Genomic DNA, 24724 nt, shown 5'->3' on the forward strand with positions numbered 1-24724 from the left:
CGTCAACGCAGAAAGGAGTATTACACGAAAGTACTTCGGTCACCCCGGGTATTCGCTCGACCAGGATTATTTTTTTTTAGCCCAGAAAGAAGTACTACGCGAAAGTACTTCAGTCACCCCGATATGATATATATTTTACAATATTATCAAAGATTTTTACTTATTTGTCTTTATTTAACATAAAAGTTTTCACAACTCAATATTATAAGTTGAAAAATATTAAAAAGTATTTTTTATTATAATTAATATAGAAAAAAGAATCACGCAAAAAAACAAAGAAATATCGTTAAGAATCCTACAAATTTGTTGTTCCAGATATGGCAACGTTCGTTTTCCTCATTATTGTAAACAATCTAACCTTTGCAACGATGAGAGTGATAAGTGATTTTTAAATTAATAAATTTAGGTAAAATATTACAAAATAATAGTGAAATGTGAACTTATTTCAATGTTTAAAGTGTATATTTAAATATACCAAGAGAAAAATGTAAATAAAATTAGTGAAGAGAGAAATACCATGTGTTTTTACTACAAATTTTTGAATCTTTAATAGTGAATATTTTGAAAAATATAAGTTATTTTAATATTATTTTTGGATATTCCTCCTCTTGAGAAGCTCCCCTATCCGCACATACCCATTTAGGCAATATTACGATTTTTCCGGCGCCGCGATTTGATGGTACGGATGGATAGAGGAGGTCCTCAGCATTAAAAAATGTACACACATATACCGTCCTCAGACGCATAGTTTCCGAGATATTTCACTTTAAAGTTCAAAAATTTGTAAAAACAATGCTCGTTATTTCACTATGTTTAACCCACTTTTCACATATTTTTTAATTAATATATATTTAATTACACTGTACACATTCGTATTTATCAAAAATTTACACTAATTGTATATTTTTTAAGAAAATAAATATTCTTTAAAAATTATTTTGCACATTCAAAGTTTCAAGTGATTTGCGTGTTTACATTTATGACAAATAGCAGTGTTGCCATACTTTGTGTCCTGAAAATATAATCAAAAATGTGTATATTATATATTAAATAGAAAAAAACGTATTATAGAATGGAAAGTTTTTCAGTTTTTCTCTCTTTTTGATTAAAATAGGTGTTCGATCGATGAGGGTTATTTTTTTTGAAGCGCGGCCGAAGGCCGCCAGTGCAGAAAGTAGTTCGACACAAAGGAACTATGAATACCCCGGTGTTCGATCGATGAGGGTTATTTTTTTGAAGCGCGGCCGAAGGCCGCCAGTGCAGAAAGTAGTTCGACACAAAGGAACTATGAATACCCCGGTGTTCGATCGATGAGGGTTATTTTTTTGAAGCGCGGCCGAAGGCCGCCAGTGCAGAAAGTAGTTCGACACAAAAGAACTATGAATACCCCGGTGTTCGATCGATGAGGGTTATTTTTTTGAAGCGCGGCCGAAGGCCGCCAGTGCAGAAAGTAGTTCGACACAAAAGAACTATGAATACCCCGGTGTTCGATCGATGAGGGTTATTTTTTTTGAAGCGCGGCCGAAGGCCGCCAGTGCAGAAAGTAGTTCGACACAAAAGAACTATGAATACCCCGGTGTTCGATCGATGAGGGTTATTTTTTTGAAGCGCGGCCGAAGGCCGCCAGTGCAGAAAGTAGTTCGACACAAAGGAATGTTATTTTTTATCTTTATTTATCAATTAACATAATATACAAAAACCGTTTGTATCATTTTCTTTATAAATGTTAAAAAGAAAAATTTTTCATAGTTTTTTTAAAACATAATATGTGGCAACACTGGTACTTGTAATGACATGTGAAGAAAAACAAAACAAAACAAAATAGGACTAAATTGCATGTAAAATTGTGGAACTTTAAAGTGAAATATCTCGGAAACTATGCGTCTGAGGACGGTATATGTGTATACATTTTTTAATCCTGAGGACCTCCTCTATCCATCCGTACCATCAAATCGCGGCGCCGGAAAAACCGTAATCGTGCCCCCATTTATACGGAAATTCGGCACTTTACCCCTCCGCCAAAGTAATCGGAATCGTGCCCTAAAAAATATCACGGACAATTTAAAAGGATTATCCTTCTGACGTATAACCCCAAGTTTAATAATAAATATGGTTGTATTTATTTCATCTGTCCACACTTAATTTAATTTCAATTAATGGGCAGAGGAAAATAATACAACCAATTTGTATTTAAACGAATATTCTTAAAATTTAACCGGAATCAACAAATTAACTGATATTAAACCAATATCCGACATTTGTTTAGTTATTTCAACGCAATGTCGCATAAAAATGAATAATTAAAGCACTTCCGACATTAAGTGGACCTTGATAAAGAAAATACAAATATTATTGTATTTTAAGAAAGGTAACATTTATAAAATATGTACCAGAAAACTTTAGCAATAAATACATTAAAAACACCATAAACTTTGCCTTCAATGTTTTCTTTAAATTCACCCTAATGCTTTCTTCTGTTTTGATCCCCTCATGTTACAATTCAGAGAGGTTTCATTGCTTTTTCAAATGCATTTTTCAATAAAGTGAGCACACTAAACTTACTTTGAATTTAATACACTCAAAATATGGATAAATAATATTAAATATACATTAGACTGAAAGAGAAAGATGTATGTGACTTTATTTTATGAAAATGGCGAAAACGTAGGACAAAAATGCAATCAAATCAGCCAAATGCAACGTAAAGTCAAACATTTTATATTGCTTTTTTGACAGCAACATATTCGAAAACTTATTGCATACAAATCTATTCTATTGTATTAACTACTTGAGAAAAATTGGCGCAATTTAGTCACACATGACCAGAGGACACATGTATTAACAACGAAACTACAGACTATAAGAAACAGAAAATTGCTGCTGCGACTACTGCCGATTTCAGCGCCATGGCCTATGGTTTTCGTTGCGCCCTCGAACGCGTAGACGTCGACGTCGCCAAGAATGACCACAAAACTTTTTTCACTACTTTCTTTGCACAAAAACAAGTATTTCAAAACATTACTCACCTTGAAAAGTATCATCATTGTCGTCTTCAGATGCCATTTTCACTAATATTCACGAATTCCGGATGATTAAATCACAAAAAATTAGATAAATTTATAAAAATTCAGCACTAAAAATTGACGCACGTCAGAATTCACTCACGAAGCCGCTTTAACAAACCATCTTGCCAACGTTGCCAATGTGCTCGAACAATGTACCAAAATCAGGACTGTATTTTATAGAGTTGCCGATTCTATAAAATAATCAAATATTATCATTAAACTATGCAGGCATTTCAATCAATAAATTTTTTGCAAGTAAAAGTATCATTCCGGAAGTTTCTAAACTTTTTTAAAAACTTTGCTTTACGTTATGAATGTGCTTACAAAAAATTTACCCCAAGTAATTTTGGAATTTAAGCAATATTTTCCCTTCTAGAAGCTATATATTATTTAAGAAAACAATTATAGCAGAAACATTATCACTTGTGTAGACAGCTTATAATTAAGCAAGCAGAAACTTTATCTCTACATATTTTTTATATTAAAAATATGGCAGTTTTGCAAATGTCATCAAATTTACCAGAGACATGAAAGTTTTGGATACGATTTTCAACGTTTTCACGAAATTGGTTGCATAAAATCACTGTTTATCCAGACAAACCTATATGCGAATTTGGTAAATAGTATTTAAACATATTTCAGACCAAATTAATTGCGAATTATGTCCTATTATACGCGTAAGGAGATCGATGAATTGCATACGGATATCTCTACTTTGGCAAAGGGAGTTGCTGTTGGTGGTGAAGAAGACCGCATCATAACTACAATCGAACATTGTTTACACAATGGATATGATCGTCGACGTATTGCGGAAAAATTGGAAAAGATCTTGGATGCTAAACAAAGCTCAAGGCTAGCTGACAAATTGCAGGATAAATTGGACGACTATCGACGTAAGAGTAAAAAACGTAATGCTAGTGATGAAACTGGCGCTGATGTGCCAAAAAAATCTCGTTTCGATATGAAGGAGAAAAGCAATCCTGTTAGCGCATCTTCTATATTAACACCGTTGGCAGCAGCATCCGTGGCTGCAGCGAATATAAATGCTGTTGCTGCAACTACGCCTGCAGCGTCCACAACTGGCCTGAATTCGACACAAATTAAACTCATGATGGTAAATGCTCAACGAGAAATAGAAGAAAGAAAACGGGCTCTTAATAATTTAAAAGCAAAAGATCCCATTTTAGCTTCTGTTCCGCAGATAGGATTACCAGTTGCTCTAGCTACTCAAGCACTTGCGAAGAAAACGGCTCCGGAAGATTCGGAAAAAGCAAAAAAGATAGCGGAATTACAGGCTCAAATTCGTGCAAAGTTGTCTAATTTAATTCAACCCCCACAAGTTCAAGATCGACCGAAACCATTAATTTTGGATGAAGACGGTCGAACGATCGACAAAAGTGGTAGAGCTGTCAACATCCCAACACTAACGCCAACCTTGAAGGCCAATATTCGTGCGAAAAAACGTGAGGTATTTAACAAAAATCAAGTACATACAGATCGTCATTCACAGCAAGAGGAATCTTTGAAATTTTTCGACGACCGTATTGCCCAAAAACCCACTGTACGTACTAAGCGTTCGTTGCGCTTCCATGAACCAGGAAAATTTCAGCAATTGGCTGAAAGAATGCGGATGAAGGCACAGTTGGAAAAGCTACAAAATGAAATTTCCCAAATTGCACGCAAAACCGGTATAAGTTCTGCCACAAAGTTGGCACTCATTGCACCTAAACAAGACACACCTGACGATGTGCCAGCCATGGAGTGGTGGGATTCTGTAATTTTAACTCAAGACTTGAATACGTTGGATGATAAAGGGAAGATCAGTATTCGACAGTCAGCAATTACAAATCTCATTGAGCATCCAACCCAAATGAAACCGCCAAGTAAGTTTTCCATTAAATTCACAGGTTTTTTCTGTATTAAGTTTTTAATTTCATCTCGAGTTCAGACTTTTAATAACCTTTTGTAATATGTATTTAATAATTGCTCAGCAGTTCTAACACTAATATATTTTTAATTCCTCAGACGAACCATTAAAACCAGTTTATTTACCTGTATTTCTCACAAAGAAAGAGCGAAAAAAGCTTCGCCGCCAAAATCGTCGTGAAGCGTGGAAAGAAGAACAAGAAAAAATTCGTTTAGGGCTTGTTGCACCACCTGAACCAAAGTTACGAATTTCTAATTTAATGCGTGTGTTGGGTACAGAGGCTGTGCAAGACCCAACAAAAATTGAAGCTCATGTACGAGAACAAATGGCTAAGAGACAAAAGGCACATGAGGATGCCAACAATGCCCGAAAGTTGACAGCAGAACAGAAAAGTGAAAAGAAAGTTCGAAAAATCAAAGAAGATACTTCGTGTGGGGTCAACGTTAGTGTTTATCGCATTCGCGATTTGCAAGACAACGCAAGTAAAAAATTCAAAGTGGAAACCAATGCCAAACAGCTGCATATGACTGGTACTGTGGTTCTTTTTCGCGATTGTTGCGTAGTAGTTGTAGAAGGCGGACCGAAACAACAGAAAAAATATCGACGACTAATGCAACATCGTATAAAATGGGAAGAGGATTTGGTAAAAGGTCCTGATGGTCATGAAATACCCAACTCATGCGTTCTGGTGTGGGAGGGTACTAGTCAACGAAGACATTTTGGAGAAATTAAATTTAAGGTGTTTCCTATGGAGAAAATGGCGCGCGAATTCTTTCAGAAACATCAAGTTGAACATTACTGGGATTTGGCGTATTCTGGCGCGGTGTTGGAAGCATCTTCAGATTCTTAAAATATACTTTAAAGTTGTGTCTAACATGTAGGACGAAATTTCACTATATAAATGTTGATATATTGTAGTTTTCCAAAAATAAACATTTTCTAATTCGTAAAGCAATTTTATATTTTATTTACTCCGCAACTGTACTCTCAGTAATAGCATTGATAGTTTCAATTACTTCTCTTGCCTCTTTTTCTTTTTCCAATAGTGTTTTGACCTTGTTAAATAACACATAACGTACCGTATCCAATATTCGTTCATTGATAGCTAAAGTATGATCAGTTAGTTGTTGGAGCGTTTCCGGCTTAAAATATCCCTTTTGAAAACATTCAGTTATTTGGTCAACTGCGGCCAAACTAGCGGTAACAACGATGCCATGTTCTTCATCGCTTTCAGAATTGGTTATCGTTGAAACCAATTGTTCGATAACAGCTAAATAAAAAAAAAACTCAAATTGAATATAGAATAGAAAAATGTAAGTCGTATTTCTATACCGTTTGGATTTACGAATTCCACATCTTTATATTTGCACACCGTCGATGCTGTTATTAAGTCATATGTAGCAATGCCAGCATCTACCAAAGCTGCACCACAACAATTAATTGCTGTACTAAGTGCGCACCCGTCATCATCTATTATTAATACTTTTATTTCAAGTTGAAAATATGGAAATTCGTGCCGACAAATAACAGGTTCCAAAGCTTTTTTTAAGGCCAACGCCATAGAAGTTTCCTTTCTCGGTATACATGCTGGATCTTTTACGGCAAATGGGGCATACTTTAATGTGCACGTAACTAAACCCAAAGTTCCACTGAAAGAGTAGAGTAAGTATTCGATAATTAAAAATTATTTAACTTGTACTCACATTTTCTTTGTCTGCTTGTTCAACTCACGTGGAGGTTCAATCGATGTCATTACCTTCGTTTTGCCATATTCCATGTATGCGGAACCTTTGACTGTTGCAAGTGCACCAACTTTTAAGACTATAATAGGATCAAAATTGTTGGTTTATTGAAAGAATATATATATTTACTAAACCGACATGTTGGTCTCTCCTCCAATTGCAATTTGCCCGGTTTCTCAAGTTTGGCAAATAATTCATCAGGGTGTTCTTGTTTAATATATACCGAATATGGAACTGATTGCTCAGGATACATAAACTTTCGACTAGCAGATGGAGGTGGCATAGTGATTTATATTAAGAAATTATTAGTTGTATAAATAAAAAGTTTTCACTTAGCAAGTATAAACAAAGCTAATTTGAAAATGTACAAACAAGTGACATCTATTAACGTGTTAAATACTATACGTTGCCACAGCAATTCTTTTTTATTTCTGTGTATTATTTTGAAAATTGTGAATTAAAAAATTCATGAATAAAGTATGTTATAGAAATAATAACAACAATCATTATGTCAATGGTATCAAATAAGGTAAAATTTATTTACTAAAATCACGCTTTGCGTTAGACATTAGCTTTAGCAGAAAATGTCGAGGTACGCTATTATATGAGCATATTCACATAAAAAGTTTTCGACGCAAAGCTGAACCAAGTAAAATATTGACTCTCATCTTTTTACGCTAATCCAAGAAACGGTCACCATTTTTATTAAAAAAAAAACAATGAACTGTCACACAAAGCAAGGAAAGTTATATGTGAATTGGCCATAACAGAGTATTATTTGCATTTGCTATTCGAGTCGATTAAACATCTGATAATTTTTTGTAATCCTTGGCACATATTGTCAAATATTAAGAGTTCGTCAATTGTTGGCAACGCAATACCAGTGGTTTGACGTATAAAAAACGCACTGTAATTCTTGGTGAACATTGCAGAACTAAAATTTCGTCTGAGTTGAAAAAAGTATTATTAAAAGTTAAAAGTATATTCGAATAATTTTAATAGTGTAATTAATTTTCGCAAAATGGTTGCTCCCAAGAAAGATGAAAAAACTGCTACTGAGGTGAAGAAAGACCAAGTGAAGGAGACACCGGAAAAAGAAACAACTAAAGATGCTAAAGATGAAGGTAAGGAGCAGGAGCTTTCAGATGAAGATCAACAACTTCAAGACGAATTAGAGATGCTAGTTAATCGTCTACAAGAACCAGATAAGGCATTGTATTTGCCCGCATTGGAAATGTTGGCAAAACTAATTCGCGCTTCTACTACATCTATGACTTCAGTACCGAAACCATTGAAGTTTATGCGACCACATTATGAGACAATGAAAACAATTTATAAGCAAATGCCTGACCAGCAAACTCGGCAATTGTGCGCTGACATCATATCGGTACTCTCAATGACAATGGGCAGTGGTAAGGATTGTTTGGCTTACCGTTTTCTTTGCGACCGTTCTCAGAAAATTGGTGACTGGGGACATGAATATGTTCGCCATTTGTCTGGCGAAATTGCATCGCATTATTTAGATACCTCAGGGGAATTTCAAGCACAGCTAATCGAGTTGGTGAAACAAATTATCCCATACAATATGGAACACAATGCTGAGGCAGATGCTTGCGATTTATTAATTGAGATAGATCATTTGCATTTATTGCAAGATTATGTTGACGAATCAGCTTATCCACGCTTCTGCTTATATTTACAATCTTGCTACCCATATGTACCCGAACCTGATAATACCATAATTTTGGAAACAGCACTGCAGTTGGCTCGTAAATTTAATCAACATACACAAGCATTGCGTTTAGCATTGATGCTAAATGATATGGATAAAATTGCAGAAATATTCAAGGAACCTAAAGATGCTGCTGTGCAAAAGCAACTTGCTTTCATGCTAGCACGTCAGCAAGTTTGTCTAGAATTGGATGAATCTGTGCCGGATTATGATGATTTGATGGAAATTATGTCTAACACGAACTTGAATAAACATTTTTTGAATTTGGCACGAGAACTTGATATAATGGAAGCCAAGACCCCAGAGGACATTTATAAATCGCATTTAGATAATGCGCGCACTCGATTTGCCTCAATACAGGTAATTATTTTTTTTTCTTAAAATAGTAGTTCTTAATAATGGTAAATTTAATTCCAATTTTAAATTACATTTATATATAAACTATCAATTCACGAAATGTTTACTTTAAATCTTTTCAATAAGAAATTAATAATTATACAAAATAATTTTAGGTTGATTCTGCGAAGCAGAATTTGGCCGCCAGCTTTGTAAATGGTTTTGTAAATGCTGGTTTTGGTGTGGACAAACTGCTCTCTGAAGATGGCAATAAGTGGTTGTACAAAAATAAAGAACATGGCATGCTTTCAGCAACTGCATCCCTTGGTCTCATTTTATTATGGGATGTTGATGGTGGCTTAACTATGATTGATAAATATCTTTATTCTACCGACGATTATATAAAATCGGGTGCATTACTAGCTTGTGGTATTGTTAATTGTGGAATACGTAATGAGGTTGACCCTGCCCATGCACTACTCGCCGATTATATTGATAATCAGAATACTTCAATGCGTATTGGTGCCATTTTGGGTTTAGGAATAGCATATGCAGGCTCTAATCGTGCCATTGTCATTGATACGTTGAAAACAGTGTTTGCTGCTAATGGTAAAAATGCGGCCAATGTGGAAATTATGGGAATAGCCGCATTATCGTTGGGTTTAATATCAGTGGGTTCCTGCAACGCCGAAATAACAGAAATTTTACTTCAAACCATTATGGGGCTCTCAAAGTCTGATCTCAAGGATACTTATTCGCGTTTCTTATGGTTAGGCTTAGGTCTATTGTACTTGGGACGTCAAAAAGCAACTGAAGCTGTTATGTTAACCCTGGAAGTACTGGATGAACCATATCGTTCAATGGCCACAACTATGGTCGATATATGTGCCTATGCTGGTACTGGAAATGTGCTAAAAATACAACAGTTGTTGCATATTTGCTCTGATCATTATGAGTCTTCAAACGCTGATTCTGCGGATGAAAAGGGAAAAAAGGATAAAAATAAGGAAAAGGTAAATTGTACTGCTAATCCATGTTATGGAAATAATACTAATAAAAATGTATACTTTTTGTTAGGATAAGGCCGAAAAAGAGAAAGAAAAGGAGAAAGATCTGTCCGCAACGCAAGCTATAGCCGTTTTAGGTATAGCTTTAATTGCTATGGGTGAAGACATTGGAGCTGAGATGGCTTTTCGTTCATTTGGAAATTTACTTCGATATTGCGAGCCATGCATTCGACGTGCAGTGCCACTAGCTTTGGGCTTAATCTCTGCTTCTAACCCTAAGCTGAATATATTAGATACATTAAGCAAATTCTCGCATGATAGTGATGCCGAAGTTGCACATAATGCCATTTTTGCTATGGGTCTTATAGGTGCTGGCACTAACAATGCTCGCTTAGCATCTATGCTACGTCAATTGGCACAGTATCATTCGAAAGATCCGAGTAATTTGTTCATGGTTCGCATTGCACAGAGTCTAACACATTTAGGTAAAGGAACATTGACACTTAGCCCATACCATAGCGATCGCCAGCTAATGAATCCAATGGCAGTAGCTGGCCTAATGGCTACTTTAGTTTCTCTGCTGGATGTTAAAACTCTAATTCTGGGACGCTCACATTACTTGCTCTATACTTTGGTGCCAGCCATGCAGGCACGTATGTTAATCACTTTTGATGAAGAACTGAATCAACTACAAGTGCCAGTGCGTGTTGGTATTGCCATCGATGTGGTTGGTCAAGCTGGTAAACCTAAAACCATAACCGGTTTCCAAACTCATACAACACCTGTACTGCTTGCGATGGGTGAACGTGCTGAATTGGCCACAGATGAGTACATTTCTCTTACTCCAGTTATGGAAGGTTTTGTTATATTGAAGAAAAATCCCAACTTCGTGAAGTAACGTAATATAAACATTTTGATATTGCAACTACTAATTATTTATGCTGGTAATTTCATATAATTAAAATGTAAACGATAATAAATTAAAATTAAATCATTATATATGATGAAAACCAATTCATTATAATTTCATTGTACTATTTGTATTGCCACATTATTTATTATTTGTTAGTGTACATCTTGAGTGATTATGACCTAACCTGATTTGCGTATAATCAAATTTATTAATATTTCTTTGCAAACATTATTTTCGACAGAAGTTTAATGTTTTCAGTTATACTACGTTACAGTTTGTATTCCTGCAAAATGAAATACCAATTACATTGTTTTCAAATGGTTTTTGTCATCAAATGTCTTAGGAAACTTAATTATGTACATACATAATCTCAGTATTATGTTATAGAAATTGTATAGTGGTAAATATGAATTAGTGGGATTGCTCACATCTTGGATCGGCTTAGCAATTCAGATTCATTTACTGAAAATTAATACAATAAAATTAGTTTCGAAAATCAAGTATATACCATATATAAAAATATATAAATATATTCCTAAAACTTAGAACAAAATATATGTGCATAATATTTTTACTTAAACTTTTTAGCAAATTAAATCAATTTTTTTTTAGCCTCAAAATTAGTATTAATTGACTAAAAATTTCAATGAACATGTACATACATGCTATATGTAGCATATACACGGTTCAACAAAATATAATTTATTAGTGTATTCGGCTAATTTGCAAAAGCTATATTTACTATGGGAAATAAAAAATAGTTAAGTGCAAACGGTTTAATGTGGACGATTATTTTCATTTAAAAATATGTCTTTAAGATATACGACACGAGTAACAAATAGAGTAATTTAAACAAAAATTGACTCGCGTGAAAATTAGTAACATAAAAATTAGCACCTAAAAATCTGCGTAAAGTGCAAGCACATAATAACTAATAACACACAAACAGTTTATAGAGACCTCATTTGGAAATATTTTCCATCGATAAATTGGCAAAACTCTACCAAACGTTTAAATTTTCGCACTGTCTGTGCAAGTGCCATATTTGGCAAATCCGTTGTTATAATGGCAAAAAGATGTCCAAAAGCAATAGCGTCCAATTCACATGGCTGGTCCGAATAAAAGAACGGTGTATCGGGCGACTCTTCGAGTTTCAATGTTAATGTCTCGCAACATTTTTCCACCTTTTCAATAACATCTTCAATTGTCATATCGTTCCATTGATATACTTTCAGCAAACGCAGTGTATTTCGTCGTTTAGAGTAATTTTGTATTAGATTAAGTGGCCATGGAAAAACACAGCCATTCCGTGGAGCTGTCACTTTCTCATACACAGTTTTATTGACGAAGCTGATATATAGTTCGGCCATAGTGAATATGTTCTCAGCCAATGATACATAGGTACGCATATCAGCCTTGTTGTCATCATCTAACCACTGCCCGATAGCCGAGCCTTTATGCTCAATAAAATTGACGATGGGTTCAAATTCAGCTACTATGAATGCTCCGGCACGAATAAATGGCAGCTTTGTCATACGCCCGCCTGGCGACATGTATTCAGCATTTGCACATGAGCGAACTTCAAAAGGTAGCTGGCACATTTTGAGATACGCTTTAACAGCTAAGCAACTAGCGTGTTCCGGCAGAAGTATCTGCTCTGCTTCATATGGCTGATAAAGTACTGCATCCTCCGGCCACGGTTCATCGCTCATCTTTTCGAAAGCGTTCAGTTGACTTAGGTACTGTGAGGACTGCATATTAAATGTTTTATTTCAAATCAAACATATATATATAAGTAATTTTTGAATATAAGAAATTCGTTGTGATTTTATAAATTGCTTACACAACTGATAAATTCCGAGATGGGATAGATTTCTTCTAAAACACAACAAGTACAAATGTCACAAACAGCTGCTTAGTTAGTAGTGTTGTAGTGCGCACTTATTTCGTTAACTAATTATGCAGTAATTTTTACTGAATAGGAAATGGCACACGTTGGAATAAAATAGTAAATTATTCATTTGGGTTTAGTCTGACACAACTAAAAGCAGTAATTGTTCAGCAGAGCGGATGGACCAATTTTGACGGCAAATATCTTCCAATTTTTATTTAAATTCTACTTAAAAAAAAAGAATTTTTTTACCATTTTTTCAGAAAAGCCGCTCTGCTGAAATTTACCAAAATTATCTTATTTCATGTAAAATTTTGTTTGAAGTTATATAAATTGCTTAACATGCAACGCACAGCATTGTCTATAGACACCTTAGTAAGACCAAACATCAGCTGATGGCAAAACATAAATGACGTTATTTACAGCTTAAATTTTGTTAATATTTTAGTTGTATTTTTAGTAAATATATTGTATTCTCGAAACTCTTAATTCGTAAAGCGAAGATGAATCGCTTTGAATATGTAGAAGCACGATTGCATGATGATGAAATCTTTGTGAGTCGTGACAGAAATGTTAAAATTTATGATGGGGATCACAAAGTAAGTATGTTTTACACTCAGCCGTAAAACATTAAGCTATTCTTGTATGCTTTTTAGACGGAATATGAAGAAGGGGAGGTTGTTCTCACTACCCATCGTCTATTTTGGGGCCGTCCAGGTGAAATTGCTCGTGCTGCTACAACACTCTGCCTTTCCCTACGTCATGTGATATCGCTCAGTGAAGAAACAGCCAGTTCATACTTTTTTGGACGCAAAACTCGTTATATATTATATTTGCGGGAGCCCCCACCAGATAAGGCACCTGGCCCAATTGATCACAGTCCGCATAGTCATATCAAACTATCGGGAAAAAATGGATTGACACAAGAATTCGGAAGTGCTTTACGTCAAACAATCGAAGCTAGAATATGGGAAGTGTTAGTAATACCGAAACCATTATCAGTGGCAAGTAATTCACAAAATTCACATGGTGGTGACAATCCAGCACAATTACGTTTGAAAATGCGTACTGGCATTGGTGGTATTGAGCGTTCCATTGAAGCTAAAGCGAAAGAAACAGATGACAATATAGCTTTGGCTTTTCAGGATCTTAATGTACTAATGGCAATGGCAAAAGATATGGTAGCCATATCAAAGGTGATAAGTACAAAAATACGCGAACAAAAAGGAGAAATATCTGACGATGAAACAGTGCGTTTTAAATCTTATCTGTTGAGCTTGGGTATTGAAGACCCAGTGACGCGAGAGAATTTCAGTAGCAATTCGGATTATTTTCGTAGCTTGGCGCAACAAATATGTGAACTGCTTTTGGATCCTATCGAGGTGAGAGTTGTTTAGTCGAGCAAACAAACATTTGTTAATTGCCTAAATGTAAATTATAAACCGGAACAATATTTTATGAATTTGTAATGCTTTTCAGGAACAAGGTGGCATGATGTCGCTGGCCGATGTGTATTGTCGTGTAAATCGCGCACGAGGCCTTGAACTACTTTCTGCGGAGGATTTGCTACACGCCTGTCAGCAACTGAATGGTCCGATAAAGCTAAGAAAATTTCCCAGTGGGGCAATGGTATTGCAATTAGAATCGCAAGATGATGAACTAGTAGCAGCTGATACACTGGAAAAGGTGAAAATGTCAAAATCATTAGCTGTCGAGGAATTGGCTAAAGAACTAGGTATTTCATTGTTGTTAGCAAAAGAGCGTCTACTTGCTGCTGAACGCCTAGGTAAAGTGTGCCGCGACGAATCAATAGAAGGCTTACGCTTCTATCCGAATTTGCTATTACACCGAGATAGTTAAAAGATGATTCTATTTGTAGAATAATGTGTATTGAATAATTAATTTGTGCGTAAAATCATAAAAGTAAATAAACTTTCAAAGCTTTCTTATTTTTGATTCATTCATTCAATAATTTTTTTATTAAAATTTACTTTAATACATATTCTACATTTGTTTTAACCCTGCATTACTAACCTCAAATCATGTCGCATGGTTACTAACCATGGGTCTTATCGACCCTCATTTGTATTATCTTTTAAAATCGTTTAAACTTATAAATTGCTAAAACGTATACGTGTTTTAGTATATTGTAGTATTTTATTGTTAAATTAATAAAATGATGTGTTAAAAAATTAATTTATATATTTAAATTGAAATTAAGTTTGTATTCATTGCAACATAGCTAAAAAAGTGAAAAAAAAGTTATCCAGCTAGATTCCGCATAAAATGATAAGTTTTAAAGATATTGACTTCAAATAAAGTGCAATTGAAACCTGAAATATAAAAGTAAAATGTTAAAAAGAAAAATTGGAATGACTAATGTAAAAATTTTTCAATTATGTAATCTAATCGACCCAGGGTATTTTTTAAAACAATTTTTTATGCATAATATTTTACATGATTCTTATTCTTATTGTTTATAAACGTTTAAATATGTACAAATTTAGATTACACATATATCTTGCGTTAAAAAATATTCTTTATTTTTTGTTAATTTAAAAAGTTTGCGTGTCTGGGTCGATTCGACCCTAAGGTTAGTAATGGAGGGTTAATTGACAAAAAGAAAATTTGTTGCAGTATATGGTATATGCTATATACATATGTACATATGTATTTTATATCAGTACTAAATTATATTTACATAAATACATTATTCAACAGTATTTATTTTTCCTTTTTTTCATTTATGTATATACAGCACTTTTTTCTTAAGCAAGGCAAAAACACTGTTATTTTCGTTTTCCGTTTTATTATAAAGTCCTCTATTACTGAATATTACTATACCTTCTTCTTCTTTACTGGCGTAAAACCCACTTACCACCTCTTTAGCCTTGGAGGAAGCGTGGTTTTTTCAATGTCCTGCAGTAGCGTTGTGTGGTTGACTGTGTCAAAAGCTTTTGACAAGTCCAACGCTACGAGGATCGTTCTCTCAAAGGGTAGTTTCTGGTTGAGGTCACGAACTATGACGCTAAGTGCTGTGGTGGTGTTGTGCACTTTTCGGAATCCATGCTGGTAGCTGGCTAGGCTCAAAGTCGGGAGTAGTAAGGCCTCAAGTGTCTTCACTACTGGGGAGAGAAGAGTTATCGGGCGATAAGATTCCTCTTTGGTGGCAGGTTTCCCGGGTTTCAATAGTAGGACTACTCTTCCGATTTTCCACACATCGGGCATTTGAAGAAGAATGGTCAGTCACAGGTTGAGCATTAGCATGTTAATTCCATCAGGGCCAATGGATTTGGAGGATTTTGCTTTATTGGTGACATTCTGAATCTCCTCATCGGTGAAAGTAAGCGGCGCGCAGTCGTTTGGCATTTTCCACAGCCGTCGGTTAACACATCTCTTAACTTTGTCTACCGAAGGGTGCAGTGTAAGCTGCCGGCTAAAATAGCTCGCGCACTTCTTTGGGTCCGAAGAGGCATGACCATTGAATTGAACTTCAACTCCGTCGTCATGTCTCTTCGGATTAGACAAAGCTTTGACAGTAGCTCAAGCTTACTCACATCGGTGGAGAGGTTGCAGGACTTTAGGTGCTCTATCCATTTCGTCCGCTTAAGGTGGTTTACCATACGCCGAATATCAAAAATTGAGATCCCTTATTCGGGGATGCCCGGGATCGGCATGTCGTAAGGTGTTGCGCTCGTTAGCTAAAACGGCTGCTTAGGCTGGGAAATTGGGGCGGATTTTCGCAATTGTTCGAGTCGGGACGAAGCGAGCGGTAGCTGCTGCGATCACCTTGCGGAATTGACGTTCGCCAACGCATTCGTCCGTAGGAATAGCTAGAGCGTTGAAGGTGCTCTCAGTAAATTCTGTGAAGCCGACCCAATTAGCTTTGTTAAAGTTAATGAAGGTACGGTTGTCCACAGAAACGAAATCAGGAGGCTTCTCGATCGAGATAATTATGGGCAGATGGTCTGATGCGAGAGTTAGCATAGCTCGCCAGATTATGCTATTTATCAGACCAGCACTAGCAATGGTTATAGCAGGCGAGCTATTACTGGTGCCCATACCTCTGGTGGGAGGTTCGTCATTCATTGTGCAGAATGTCGAATCGTCAATCTGTTCCGCCAGCTCCATCCATAGAGGCTTGTGTCGCAGATTGCGCAGGCAACATGGTGCCACGTAACGTGGTCCACTCCCTGTGAGTCTTAAGGACTGAGCAGGTCTTAAGATGGCTCCATCCATTGCATGTATTACACTTTTGGTGCATACGCAGTAGAAAAATTCCTCCGGGCCCGGGTTGGACTCAATGCCAGCACGAGTCGGGAGGAAACGGAGCAACCCTGCTGCAAGGCATTGCTCCAATGATGACAAACACAAATTAGTACTCACCGATCCAAATGGGGTTAGATCGTCGAAAAAACAGCCCTTGGTCGGATGAAGTCCGAGTCAATTTCGGTGCGTAGAACCGGCTATCATGGGAATCGCTGTCTTTTAATTAGTTGAACTACATATCGCTCATTTGCTGCAAGACCGGCATAAATCAAAAAACGTGATTTTTGAGTTAATGCTGCAGAATTGTTCGTTATATCATACTTCATGTTGAGTGAAAAATTCATATGAATACTTCTTATATGCTCCGCTTGAGAAGAGAATATATTTCCTGCTTTCCGTGTAAGGTTGGAGTCAGTTGAAAACTTTGAACGCGTTTTCTGGCAAATCGATTTTTTTGACTTATGCCGGGCTTGCAGCAAATGAGCGATATGTCAATGTCGTCATATACATATCTCGTACAGCTCATCGTTCCATCGAATGCGATATTCGCCATGGCCAACGCGCAAAGGACCATAAGTATTTCGCAGAACTTTTCTCCAGAAAACTCGTAACGTCGACTCATCAGTTGTTGTCATCGTCCAAGCCTCTGCACCATATAGCTGGACGGGAATTATAAGTGACTTATAGAGTTTTGTTTTTGTTCGTCGAGAGAGGACTTTACTTCTCAATTGCCTACTCAGTCCGAAGTAGCACCTGTTGGCAAGAGATATCCTGCGTTAGATGTCGAGGCGGACGTTGTTGTTGGTGTTGATGCTGGTTCCAAGATAGACGAATTTATCTACAACTCCAAAGTTATTACTGTCAACTGTGACACGGGTTTCAAGTCGCGAGTGCGATGACTGTTTGTTTGTTGACAGGAGATATTTCAGCGCGGATGTTGAGGCCAATGATATCAATATCATCGGCGTACGCCAGCAACTGTACATTCTTATAGAATACTAGCTGACCCCGCAGCCGTTGTCCTGCGCGAAATTATGTGTTTTGAAATGAAAAGACAAAAATTCATATTTTATTGATAATCATTTATTTGCTATTTGTCTACATTTTTATTCAATGTAACGCAGCTTGATAAACAAAATTTTTCGGTTTCTGTTCCGGTGCGTAAATGTACAGAGAAGATGGTTTTCCAACTCTTGAACACGCCACGTATATCTGGCCGTGTGAAAAACATAGCATTTCCAAATGTATGCCACCCACTATGCGACTATTCTGTTGATCGTCATTTTAAATTCAATTTTCACTGGAAACGGAATACTTTTGAACCGAAATGGCAAATCGTTAGAACTCAAAAGAAATCCGTAGAATCCAGCATTCTGTCCCTTATATTAGATAGGTGCATCACAATCAGATTGCGATGATGCGGTGGCATACCAGGCCTCTCCAAAGAATTTACAAATTCCACTGGTAATTCACGGTGTCGTCTTCATTGTCAGACGATCGATCGATTTGTATGATTGCAAGTCTCCTGGAATTTGACTTTGAATTTTCCAGTTTAAGTCAACAACATAGGTATTTGTGGCAGCTAAGATTGCTCGTACACTCAAGGAATCGTACTTACGACAGTTTGGCCAATGTTCGTATAAACATTCGTGATGAGTCCATCTTTCGTGAATTGATAAACGGCATATGGGATTGATATCAGTCCATGGGAAGTATCAATCAGTATTGACCCGTTTCCAATTCTTAGCGTATGCAATGTAAAATGTCTTCGGCAATATAATTTTTGGTCGTATCCCATAACGCGGATTTGAAGGCTGATCATCGCGAAATGTGTGTGAACTTCAGTGGCATTCGTTTTTCGGGTGGATTGTGTAAGTTCATTCTAATGCATTAGTTGAGAACACACCTGGATGTCCATCTACTGGATGACCCTGCTTTCTGCGTAACAATTTCTTCGATGATGCATCCCATGTATAATATCAACGTATTTCGAATAGAGCAATGTTCTCGCAAACGGATCACTGACGGAGTTGAGAAAAAACTCGCTAATGTTAATTTTGTTGCTGGTGGTGTTTCTGTTGACTGTACTTTATTCTCCGGGTTGAAATAGACTCTTTGGTCATTCCCCAAATTAACTTCGAGACGCACAACAGTCGGAAAACGTTTATGAATTTCAAAAGAAATGTCCTACAAAGCACTTTATTTCAGTTCACGTATCGACCGTGTTGTTTAAAACCAATAACCGCCATGTTGCTTCCTATGGTGACGTATTTACAAACGCATTTTATCGATTACACCAAACTACAATACGCAACATTCACATGACTTTTGAATGTGAATTAGACAATAGTGGCGAATATGGTACGACCCATGTGTTGTCAACTTTGATATTTACGCCGATAGAGTGGATATCCATCATTTCCAGCTTGTGTTTCAGAAAAGCACATGGATAATGTTTCGCGCATTTATTGTCAGGCATACAAACCGAAGTGTGATTGTGGTGTCCGCAAGGTCCATGAACCATATTGGTTTTCATCACTTCATATAATACTGGATCTTTCTCTGCATCATTAATTTCCGCAGAAATGAGTTCATCAATTTGATCTGGTGTGACAACCATCCATCATCCAAAGAAGAATATGTACGTGCGACAAACCTCTCTTTTGCCACTCAACAGAGTACATTTAGCATCTAACAGTACCACATATACCTACCCTACTCCAAGATAAACTCCATGAAACATCGTAACTGTTGTTTGAAAAGTCGTGCTGTGACATCGTGACGATCGCTTGCTTATTGACCGCGATCCATAATTCCGCACGTATGTCACCGCATCCTGGGAGTACTTCTTGCCTTGCCTTGCCTTTGGCTGCCATACTTTGATGGACCGATATTAGGGCGACCTCTTCGTGGCTTCGTAACAAATTTCAATCTGCAATTGACCTCTTTGTGTGAAATGCACGTAAAGTTTTCACTGAATAATTTTTCTTTTGAATAGCCGGAATAAAAAAGCAAGCGACCGAAATTGAACTATTCAAATAATTTACAAATCAAAATATTGAAAAACAAAACAAACAAAAATTGAAAAAAAATGTTTATGGAAAAAAGATACTTTTTGGAATTATCCTAAAAAAAAAAGTATTCTCCTTGTTTGGGCGGAGACCTATCCGAATTGGTGGTAATCACCGAAATCGGTCCAGGCGTTCTCTAGTTATAAGTGTAGTAACTAACATTAAGCGATGTGATAAAAACCTGATCCACAGATGTCGCCTTTTACTTTTGCATCGTTTTGTTTAATACACGTTTACGCCAATTTAAGGTTTGAATATTGGATACTGCGATGGTAGCGCCATCTATAGGTCAAACATTCCAAATTTAAAAATTGATTAAAAATGAAAAAATAATTTAAAAAACATTTTCCAGTGGACCAAATTGTAAATATAAACCATTCCCGAATCTCCTTGAACGTACACACAAAATTTCATCAAAATCGGTCCATCCGTTTAGGAGAAATTCCAAGGCAAACACACGGTCAGAAGATTTATATATATAAAGAGGTACCTTCTCTGTTTAATTCTGCAGCTCGAATTATTTTCTCCAGAAATAGGTTGAAAAGGTCACATGAAAGGGAGTCGCCTTGTCTGAAACCTCGTTTGATATCGATCGGCTCAGAGAGGCCCTTTCCGATTCTGACGGAGCTTTTAGTGTTGTTCAACGTTTGAATAGCTCGGTCGGCAATCCATCGGTCCCCGTCGCTTTGTTGTTCTTCAGGCGGGTAATTGCTATTCAGAGGATGGGGTCATGTGTAGAAGTCCACGCAAGTGAGGAAAGTTCTCTAATCGCCATTAACTTGGAAGTGGCTAGAAACGATTCTTTTACATATGGCTCAAGCAGCTCACGACTTCCGGTCTTTGACCAAGTATCCTCTGGGTAGCCTAAGAACATCCGTCTGAAGGCGAGTTAAAGTGAGAAGGCGAAACATCCCCTCCGCAGGGTTGTGCGCTGGGTTTGGGACCCGCCACGTAAAAAATCATACCAATGAAAAGGAGCAACAAGCCTCGGATAAGTGACCCCCCTTTTAATGACGACCAAACGAAACGCCCACGCCCCGACGGAAGAGAAGGACGAATTGGCATGCACCAAAGATGCCTTTTATTGGGAAGGTGCCGCTGCCCAGCTGGTTAGCACACATATAAGAGCTGCCCCCTCCACGATGTCAAAATCGTGCTTGGCGACTTTAAGGCCAGAGACGAGAAGGTATGTTGTGGCATTTACTACAGTGGCCATATAAAGGAGCGTAAGTTTGGTGTGGAATTCGTGGTGGGAAAGAGACTCCGTCGCCGGGTACTATCATTTACTCCGGTGGATGAACGTCTAGCCACAATCCGCATCAAAGTGAGGTTCTTCAACATATCGCTGATTTCGAGCCGGAGTCTCCAGTGTCCCCAGTGTTTTAGATGTGCGTGCGCTCCGAGGTCCTAACATCGGACTCGGACCACTATCTTGTTGCAGCCAAGATTCGCACCCGCCTCTGTGCAGCAAAAAACGCACGCCAACAAACACAAGGAAGGTTCGACGTCGAGAAGCTGCATTACAACAGAGAGCCGAACGATTTTCTACTCGGCTTGCACTCCTGCTCTCTGAGAGCACTCGTTAACAACTCGGTATAAGGAAACTATGGGACGGCATTTCAAACTCTTCACGTACAGCTGCAACCGAAACCATTGGTCTGCTCCATCGTCATCGATTGGGGAATCGGGTTCGCCTTCTCCTGGCGTTATATTTTCACTGCCATTCAGTATGTTGGAGAAGTGTTCCCTCCATAATTTTAGTAAGCTCTGGGGTTCTACAAGAGTATGCTCCGGTCTTGAAATCTTCTGTTAGTCGCCGCATCTTTTCGTAGAATTTTCAAGCACTACCCCTGACGGCCAGATTGTCAAGCTCTTCATACTTACGCTGTTTAAACTTTTTCATTGGGAGCGTGTTGTACGCGCCGGGTCCCAAACTCAGCACACAACAGTGTGGAGGGGATGTTTTGCCTTCTTACTTTAGTTCACCTTCAAACGGATGTTCTAAGGCTACCCTGAGGAGACTTGGTCTAGGACCGGAAGTTGTGAGCTGCTTGAGCCATATGTAAAAGAATCGTTTCTGGCCACTCCCAAGAGAATAGCGATCAGAGAATTTTCCTCACTTGCTTGAACTTTTACATATGACTCTATCCTCCAATCCAACAATAATTACGTTTGATATTAAATTTTTCTACTCTTCGAAGGTGCGGAAAGTGGCAATACCATAATCCTTGATGTCCTTGAGATTTGACCTAAAATGACATGCAATGCATCTGTGATCTGAAAATGTGTTTTATTTTGAGCAAAAAATAAAAATCATGAATAATTAATATTTGTAAGTTTTATACTTTTGATCAAAAGTAATGATTCATTGATTTTTGTTTTTTGCTAAATGCAAAGAAAATGAGAGAGCGTGTTTTACTCACAACAGTGCATCTTTGAGCCTATAATGGATAAAATTGGGCGAAAACTTGACCTAGCTGCTATATAAGTTTTATTAGGATTTTCGAACATCTGGCTGAATTTACTCCATGTTATTGGTGATTGTTTGTGAGGAAGTGATAAAAATTTCCTCTGGTGGTTGAGGAAGTTTTGAATTATAGAAGTTAAACAGTAACGAGAAGAGAACATCAGCCTGTTTAATTCTTTTTAATTTAGAGTTTTGACCTCAAGTAGTACGGATGATTGCTGACCGCTCAGGTGTTGGATAGTTGACTGTGTTAGGGCTTTTGGCAAGTTGAACGTACCGAGGGTCGTCCTCTGACAGGATGGTTTTTGATTTAGGCCATGAATTATTTGGAAGCTTATGACGCTAAGTGATTTGGTGGCGCTGTGTACTTTACAGAAGTTAAGTTAATGGACGCAGGTGGGGAGTGAATCTGCACTACGGTGGAAAGTGGAGTTATCCGATGATAAGATTTCCCTTTATTGGCGGGTTTTCCACGTTTCAGTTGTGAGGCCATTATTCGGACTTCTCACAAATCAAGTATTTGAAGAGTGGTTAGCGACATGTAGAAAACATTGGTCATATTGTTTACTCCCGTCGAGCCTAGATGTTTTATCATCAACATGGTTATTCCGTCTTGACCAACGGATTTGGATGGTTTAGCCTTGACACTCCAAACCTCCTCAAGTCAAGAGCAATTTTTGTACGGGATGTTGTCATTTTCCGACGTGTTCCGGTTTGCGGACCACACATGAGTGGACGTTGCTCTGTGCTGCAGGAGCCTGACCTCGCAATACCTTACAGTGGCGTCGCCAGCATGAACTTCAGCGTAATTACGAGGATATAGTTGAATTCATGAGACGGGAACACGTATCGATAGCTGCAGTCTAAGAAACCAAGGTAAATAGCCGTCAGATCTTTTGAGTTGTGCAGGTTTTAACGTTTTACGTAAGGATCGTGAGCGTGATAATGGTGGAGGCCTAGCCTTCATACTGCACAACACCGAATAATAACTTCTCATCAATGGCCACCTCGATCGCAGGAATACTACCCTTGAATGTCAGGGTACAGCTGTTCGATCAGGCGATATCTACTTAATATATACATACATATAGCAGTTAACTTTGTCGGCTTCACAGAATTTACCGCATTCTTACGGACTTAAACCTTGGCGAACGTCATTTTCACAAGGTGATCGCAGCTGCTACCATTCGCTTTATACCGGCTGAAAGAGCGCGACTCCTTACGCCATGAGGATCAGCGAATTAGGAATCTCAATATGGCGGACAAAATGGATAGAGCATCTGAAGTCTTGTAATCTCTCCATCGGAATGAGTTAGCTTTGGACTATTGTCAAGGCTTTGTCTAACCCGAAGGATATGATGATCGAACTGAAATTTAATTCAATTGCCAGGCCTCTTCGGACCCGAAGAAGTGCACAAACCGCCAATTCACATTGTACCCCTCGACAGACAAAACCAAACGGCTGCACAAAAGACCAAAAGATTGCGCACCTCCTTCCATGAGAAGGTTTGGAGTGTCATCAACAAAGCAAATTCTCTAAATCCTTTGACCCAGATGAAGTAAACATGATGATGCTAAAGCACCTAGCTCGACGGGAGTAAGCTCCTTAACCGATGTGTGGAAAATCTGAAGACTGGTTTCACTACTGAAACCTGGGAAACCCGCCAACATAGGGGAGTCTTATCGAACCATTACTCCCCTTCCCCCCCGGTAGTGAAGTCACTTGAGGACTTGCTACTCCCGACATTTATTCACCATCTGAGTCTAGCAGACCCCCAGCATGGTTTTCGCAATGTGCACAGCCCAAAAACTGCACTTACCGTTAAAACACCCAGATGGCCTCAACCAAAAATCACCTTCATACAGTACCAATTATATGTCCAGCATGCTACGAGGCCTACCATTAGATGACCTCGATGACAACCTTCCTGAATAATCTGCCCATAACTATCTCAATCGAGAAACTTACCGATTTCGTTTCTGTGGACAACCGTACCTTCGGGAACTTTATTAAAGCTAACTGGGTCGACTTCACAGAATTCACTGAGAACATATCCGTTGGCGAACGTCGACTCTGCAAGGTAATCGCAGCAGCTACCGCTCGCTTCATCCCGGCTCAAACAATTGTGGAACTCCGCCCGAATCTCCCAGCCGAAGGAGATACTTAAGTTAATGAGCGCGACACCCTACGCAATGCCCATCCCGGGGATCCCTGAATAAGGGATTTCAATTTGGAGATTCGGCGATTAGTAAACCAATATAAGCGGACGAAATGGATAGAGCACCTGAAGTCCTGCAAGCTCT

General features: G+C 37.8%; 6 protein-coding genes and 1 pseudogene across 9 annotated transcripts in view; 3 read left to right on the forward strand and 4 right to left on the reverse strand.

Moving 5' to 3' along the window:
• The window catches only part of LOC105224268 (chromodomain-helicase-DNA-binding protein Mi-2 homolog), a 36915-nt gene extending 33734 nt beyond the window's left edge, over window positions 1–3181 (reverse strand). The window contains exon 1 of the mRNA XM_011202302.4: window positions 3027–3181. Coding sequence (XP_011200604.2) covers window positions 3027–3063 — 37 coding nt within the window. The 5' untranslated portion in view covers window positions 3064–3181. The remainder of the gene's footprint in view (window positions 1–3026) is intronic.
• Window positions 3182–3533: 352 nt separating this feature from the next.
• Window positions 3534–5947, forward strand: LOC105224270 (U4/U6 small nuclear ribonucleoprotein Prp3). Of its 3 annotated transcripts, none has more exons than XM_011202305.3 (3): window positions 3534–3681; window positions 3748–4948; window positions 5091–5947. In XM_011202305.3, exons 2-3 carry the CDS (start codon window positions 4027–4029, stop codon window positions 5840–5842), a joined length of 1674 nt encoding a protein of 557 aa, XP_011200607.1. In that variant the 5' UTR covers window positions 3534–3681; window positions 3748–4026; the 3' UTR covers window positions 5843–5947. The 3 variants fall into 3 exon arrangements, with proteins under 3 accessions (XP_011200607.1, XP_011200606.1, XP_049314430.1); XM_049458473.1 differs by having other exon boundaries at window positions 3560–3681; window positions 3751–4948; XM_011202304.4 differs by having other exon boundaries at window positions 3557–4948.
• LOC105224269 (exosome complex component MTR3) lies at window positions 5928–7127 on the reverse strand. The gene is made up of 4 exons (XM_011202303.3): window positions 6873–7127; window positions 6696–6813; window positions 6325–6641; window positions 5928–6262 (listed from the first exon to the last, which is right to left on the reverse strand). Exons 1-4 carry the CDS (start codon window positions 7015–7017, stop codon window positions 5961–5963), a joined length of 882 nt encoding a protein of 293 aa, XP_011200605.2. The 5' UTR covers window positions 7018–7127; the 3' UTR covers window positions 5928–5960.
• A 459-nt stretch (window positions 7128–7586) lies between these two features.
• Window positions 7587–10823, forward strand: LOC105224271 (26S proteasome non-ATPase regulatory subunit 2). Its single transcript, XM_011202307.4, has 3 exons — window positions 7587–8826; window positions 8979–9815; window positions 9880–10823. The coding sequence occupies exons 1-3, from the start codon at window positions 7756–7758 to the stop codon at window positions 10705–10707; spliced, it is 2736 nt and encodes a 911-aa protein (XP_011200609.2). The 5' UTR covers window positions 7587–7755; the 3' UTR covers window positions 10708–10823.
• Window positions 10824–10827: 4 nt separating this feature from the next.
• On the reverse strand, window positions 10828–12715 carry LOC105224272 (metaxin-2). Of its 2 annotated transcripts, none has more exons than XM_011202309.4 (2): window positions 12566–12715; window positions 10828–12473 (listed from the first exon to the last, which is right to left on the reverse strand). In XM_011202309.4, the coding sequence occupies exon 2, from the start codon at window positions 12432–12434 to the stop codon at window positions 11673–11675; it is 762 nt and encodes a 253-aa protein (XP_011200611.1). In that variant the 5' UTR covers window positions 12435–12473; window positions 12566–12715; the 3' UTR covers window positions 10828–11672. The 2 variants fall into 2 exon arrangements, with proteins under 2 accessions (XP_011200611.1, XP_011200610.1); XM_011202308.4 differs by lacking the exon at window positions 12566–12715 and having other exon boundaries at window positions 10828–11184; window positions 11683–12559.
• Window positions 12716–12983: 268 nt separating this feature from the next.
• Window positions 12984–14558, forward strand: LOC105224274 (vacuolar protein-sorting-associated protein 36). The gene is made up of 3 exons (XM_011202310.4): window positions 12984–13212; window positions 13270–13995; window positions 14093–14558. Exons 1-3 carry the CDS (start codon window positions 13117–13119, stop codon window positions 14471–14473), a joined length of 1203 nt encoding a protein of 400 aa, XP_011200612.1. The 5' UTR covers window positions 12984–13116; the 3' UTR covers window positions 14474–14558.
• A 1657-nt stretch (window positions 14559–16215) lies between these two features.
• Window positions 16216–16852, reverse strand: LOC125778885 (uncharacterized; annotated as a pseudogene).
• Between the last annotated feature and the right edge of the window lie 7872 nt (window positions 16853–24724).

Source organism: Bactrocera dorsalis, chromosome 5 (assembly GCF_023373825.1).
Source record: "Bactrocera dorsalis isolate Fly_Bdor chromosome 5, ASM2337382v1, whole genome shotgun sequence".
In the NCBI taxonomy this organism is placed as follows: domain Eukaryota; kingdom Metazoa; phylum Arthropoda; class Insecta; order Diptera; family Tephritidae; genus Bactrocera; species Bactrocera dorsalis.

Excerpts from the sequence above, each read along its gene's own strand:
- LOC105224270 (XM_011202304.4), top strand. The coding sequence starts at position 3,727 with ATGTCCTATTATACGCGTAAGGAGATCGATGAATTGCATACGGATATC. Across the intron at positions 4,949-5,090 it reads AACCCAAATGAAACCGCCAA|ACGAACCATTAAAACCAGTT; the intron begins GTAAGTTTTCCA and ends TTAATTCCTCAG.
- LOC105224271 (XM_011202307.4), top strand. The coding sequence starts at position 7,756 with ATGGTTGCTCCCAAGAAAGATGAAAAAACTGCTACTGAGGTGAAGAAA. Across the intron at positions 8,827-8,978 it reads CTCGATTTGCCTCAATACAG|GTTGATTCTGCGAAGCAGAA; the intron begins GTAATTATTTTT and ends AAATAATTTTAG. Across the intron at positions 9,816-9,879 it reads AGGATAAAAATAAGGAAAAG|GATAAGGCCGAAAAAGAGAA; the intron begins GTAAATTGTACT and ends ACTTTTTGTTAG.
- LOC105224269 (XM_011202303.3), bottom strand. The coding sequence starts at position 7,017 with ATGCCACCTCCATCTGCTAGTCGAAAGTTTATGTATCCTGAGCAATCA. Across the intron at positions 6,814-6,872 it reads ATTGGAGGAGAGACCAACAT|TCTTAAAAGTTGGTGCACTT; the intron begins GTCGGTTTAGTA and ends ATCCTATTATAG. Across the intron at positions 6,263-6,324 it reads GGAATTCGTAAATCCAAACG|CTGTTATCGAACAATTGGTT; the intron begins GTATAGAAATAC and ends TTTTTTATTTAG.
- LOC105224272 (XM_011202308.4), bottom strand. The coding sequence starts at position 12,479 with ATGCAGTCCTCACAGTACCTAAGTCAACTGAACGCTTTCGAAAAGATG.
- LOC105224274 (XM_011202310.4), top strand. The coding sequence starts at position 13,117 with ATGAATCGCTTTGAATATGTAGAAGCACGATTGCATGATGATGAAATC. Across the intron at positions 13,213-13,269 it reads TTTATGATGGGGATCACAAA|ACGGAATATGAAGAAGGGGA; the intron begins GTAAGTATGTTT and ends TATGCTTTTTAG. Across the intron at positions 13,996-14,092 it reads TGCTTTTGGATCCTATCGAG|GAACAAGGTGGCATGATGTC; the intron begins GTGAGAGTTGTT and ends AATGCTTTTCAG.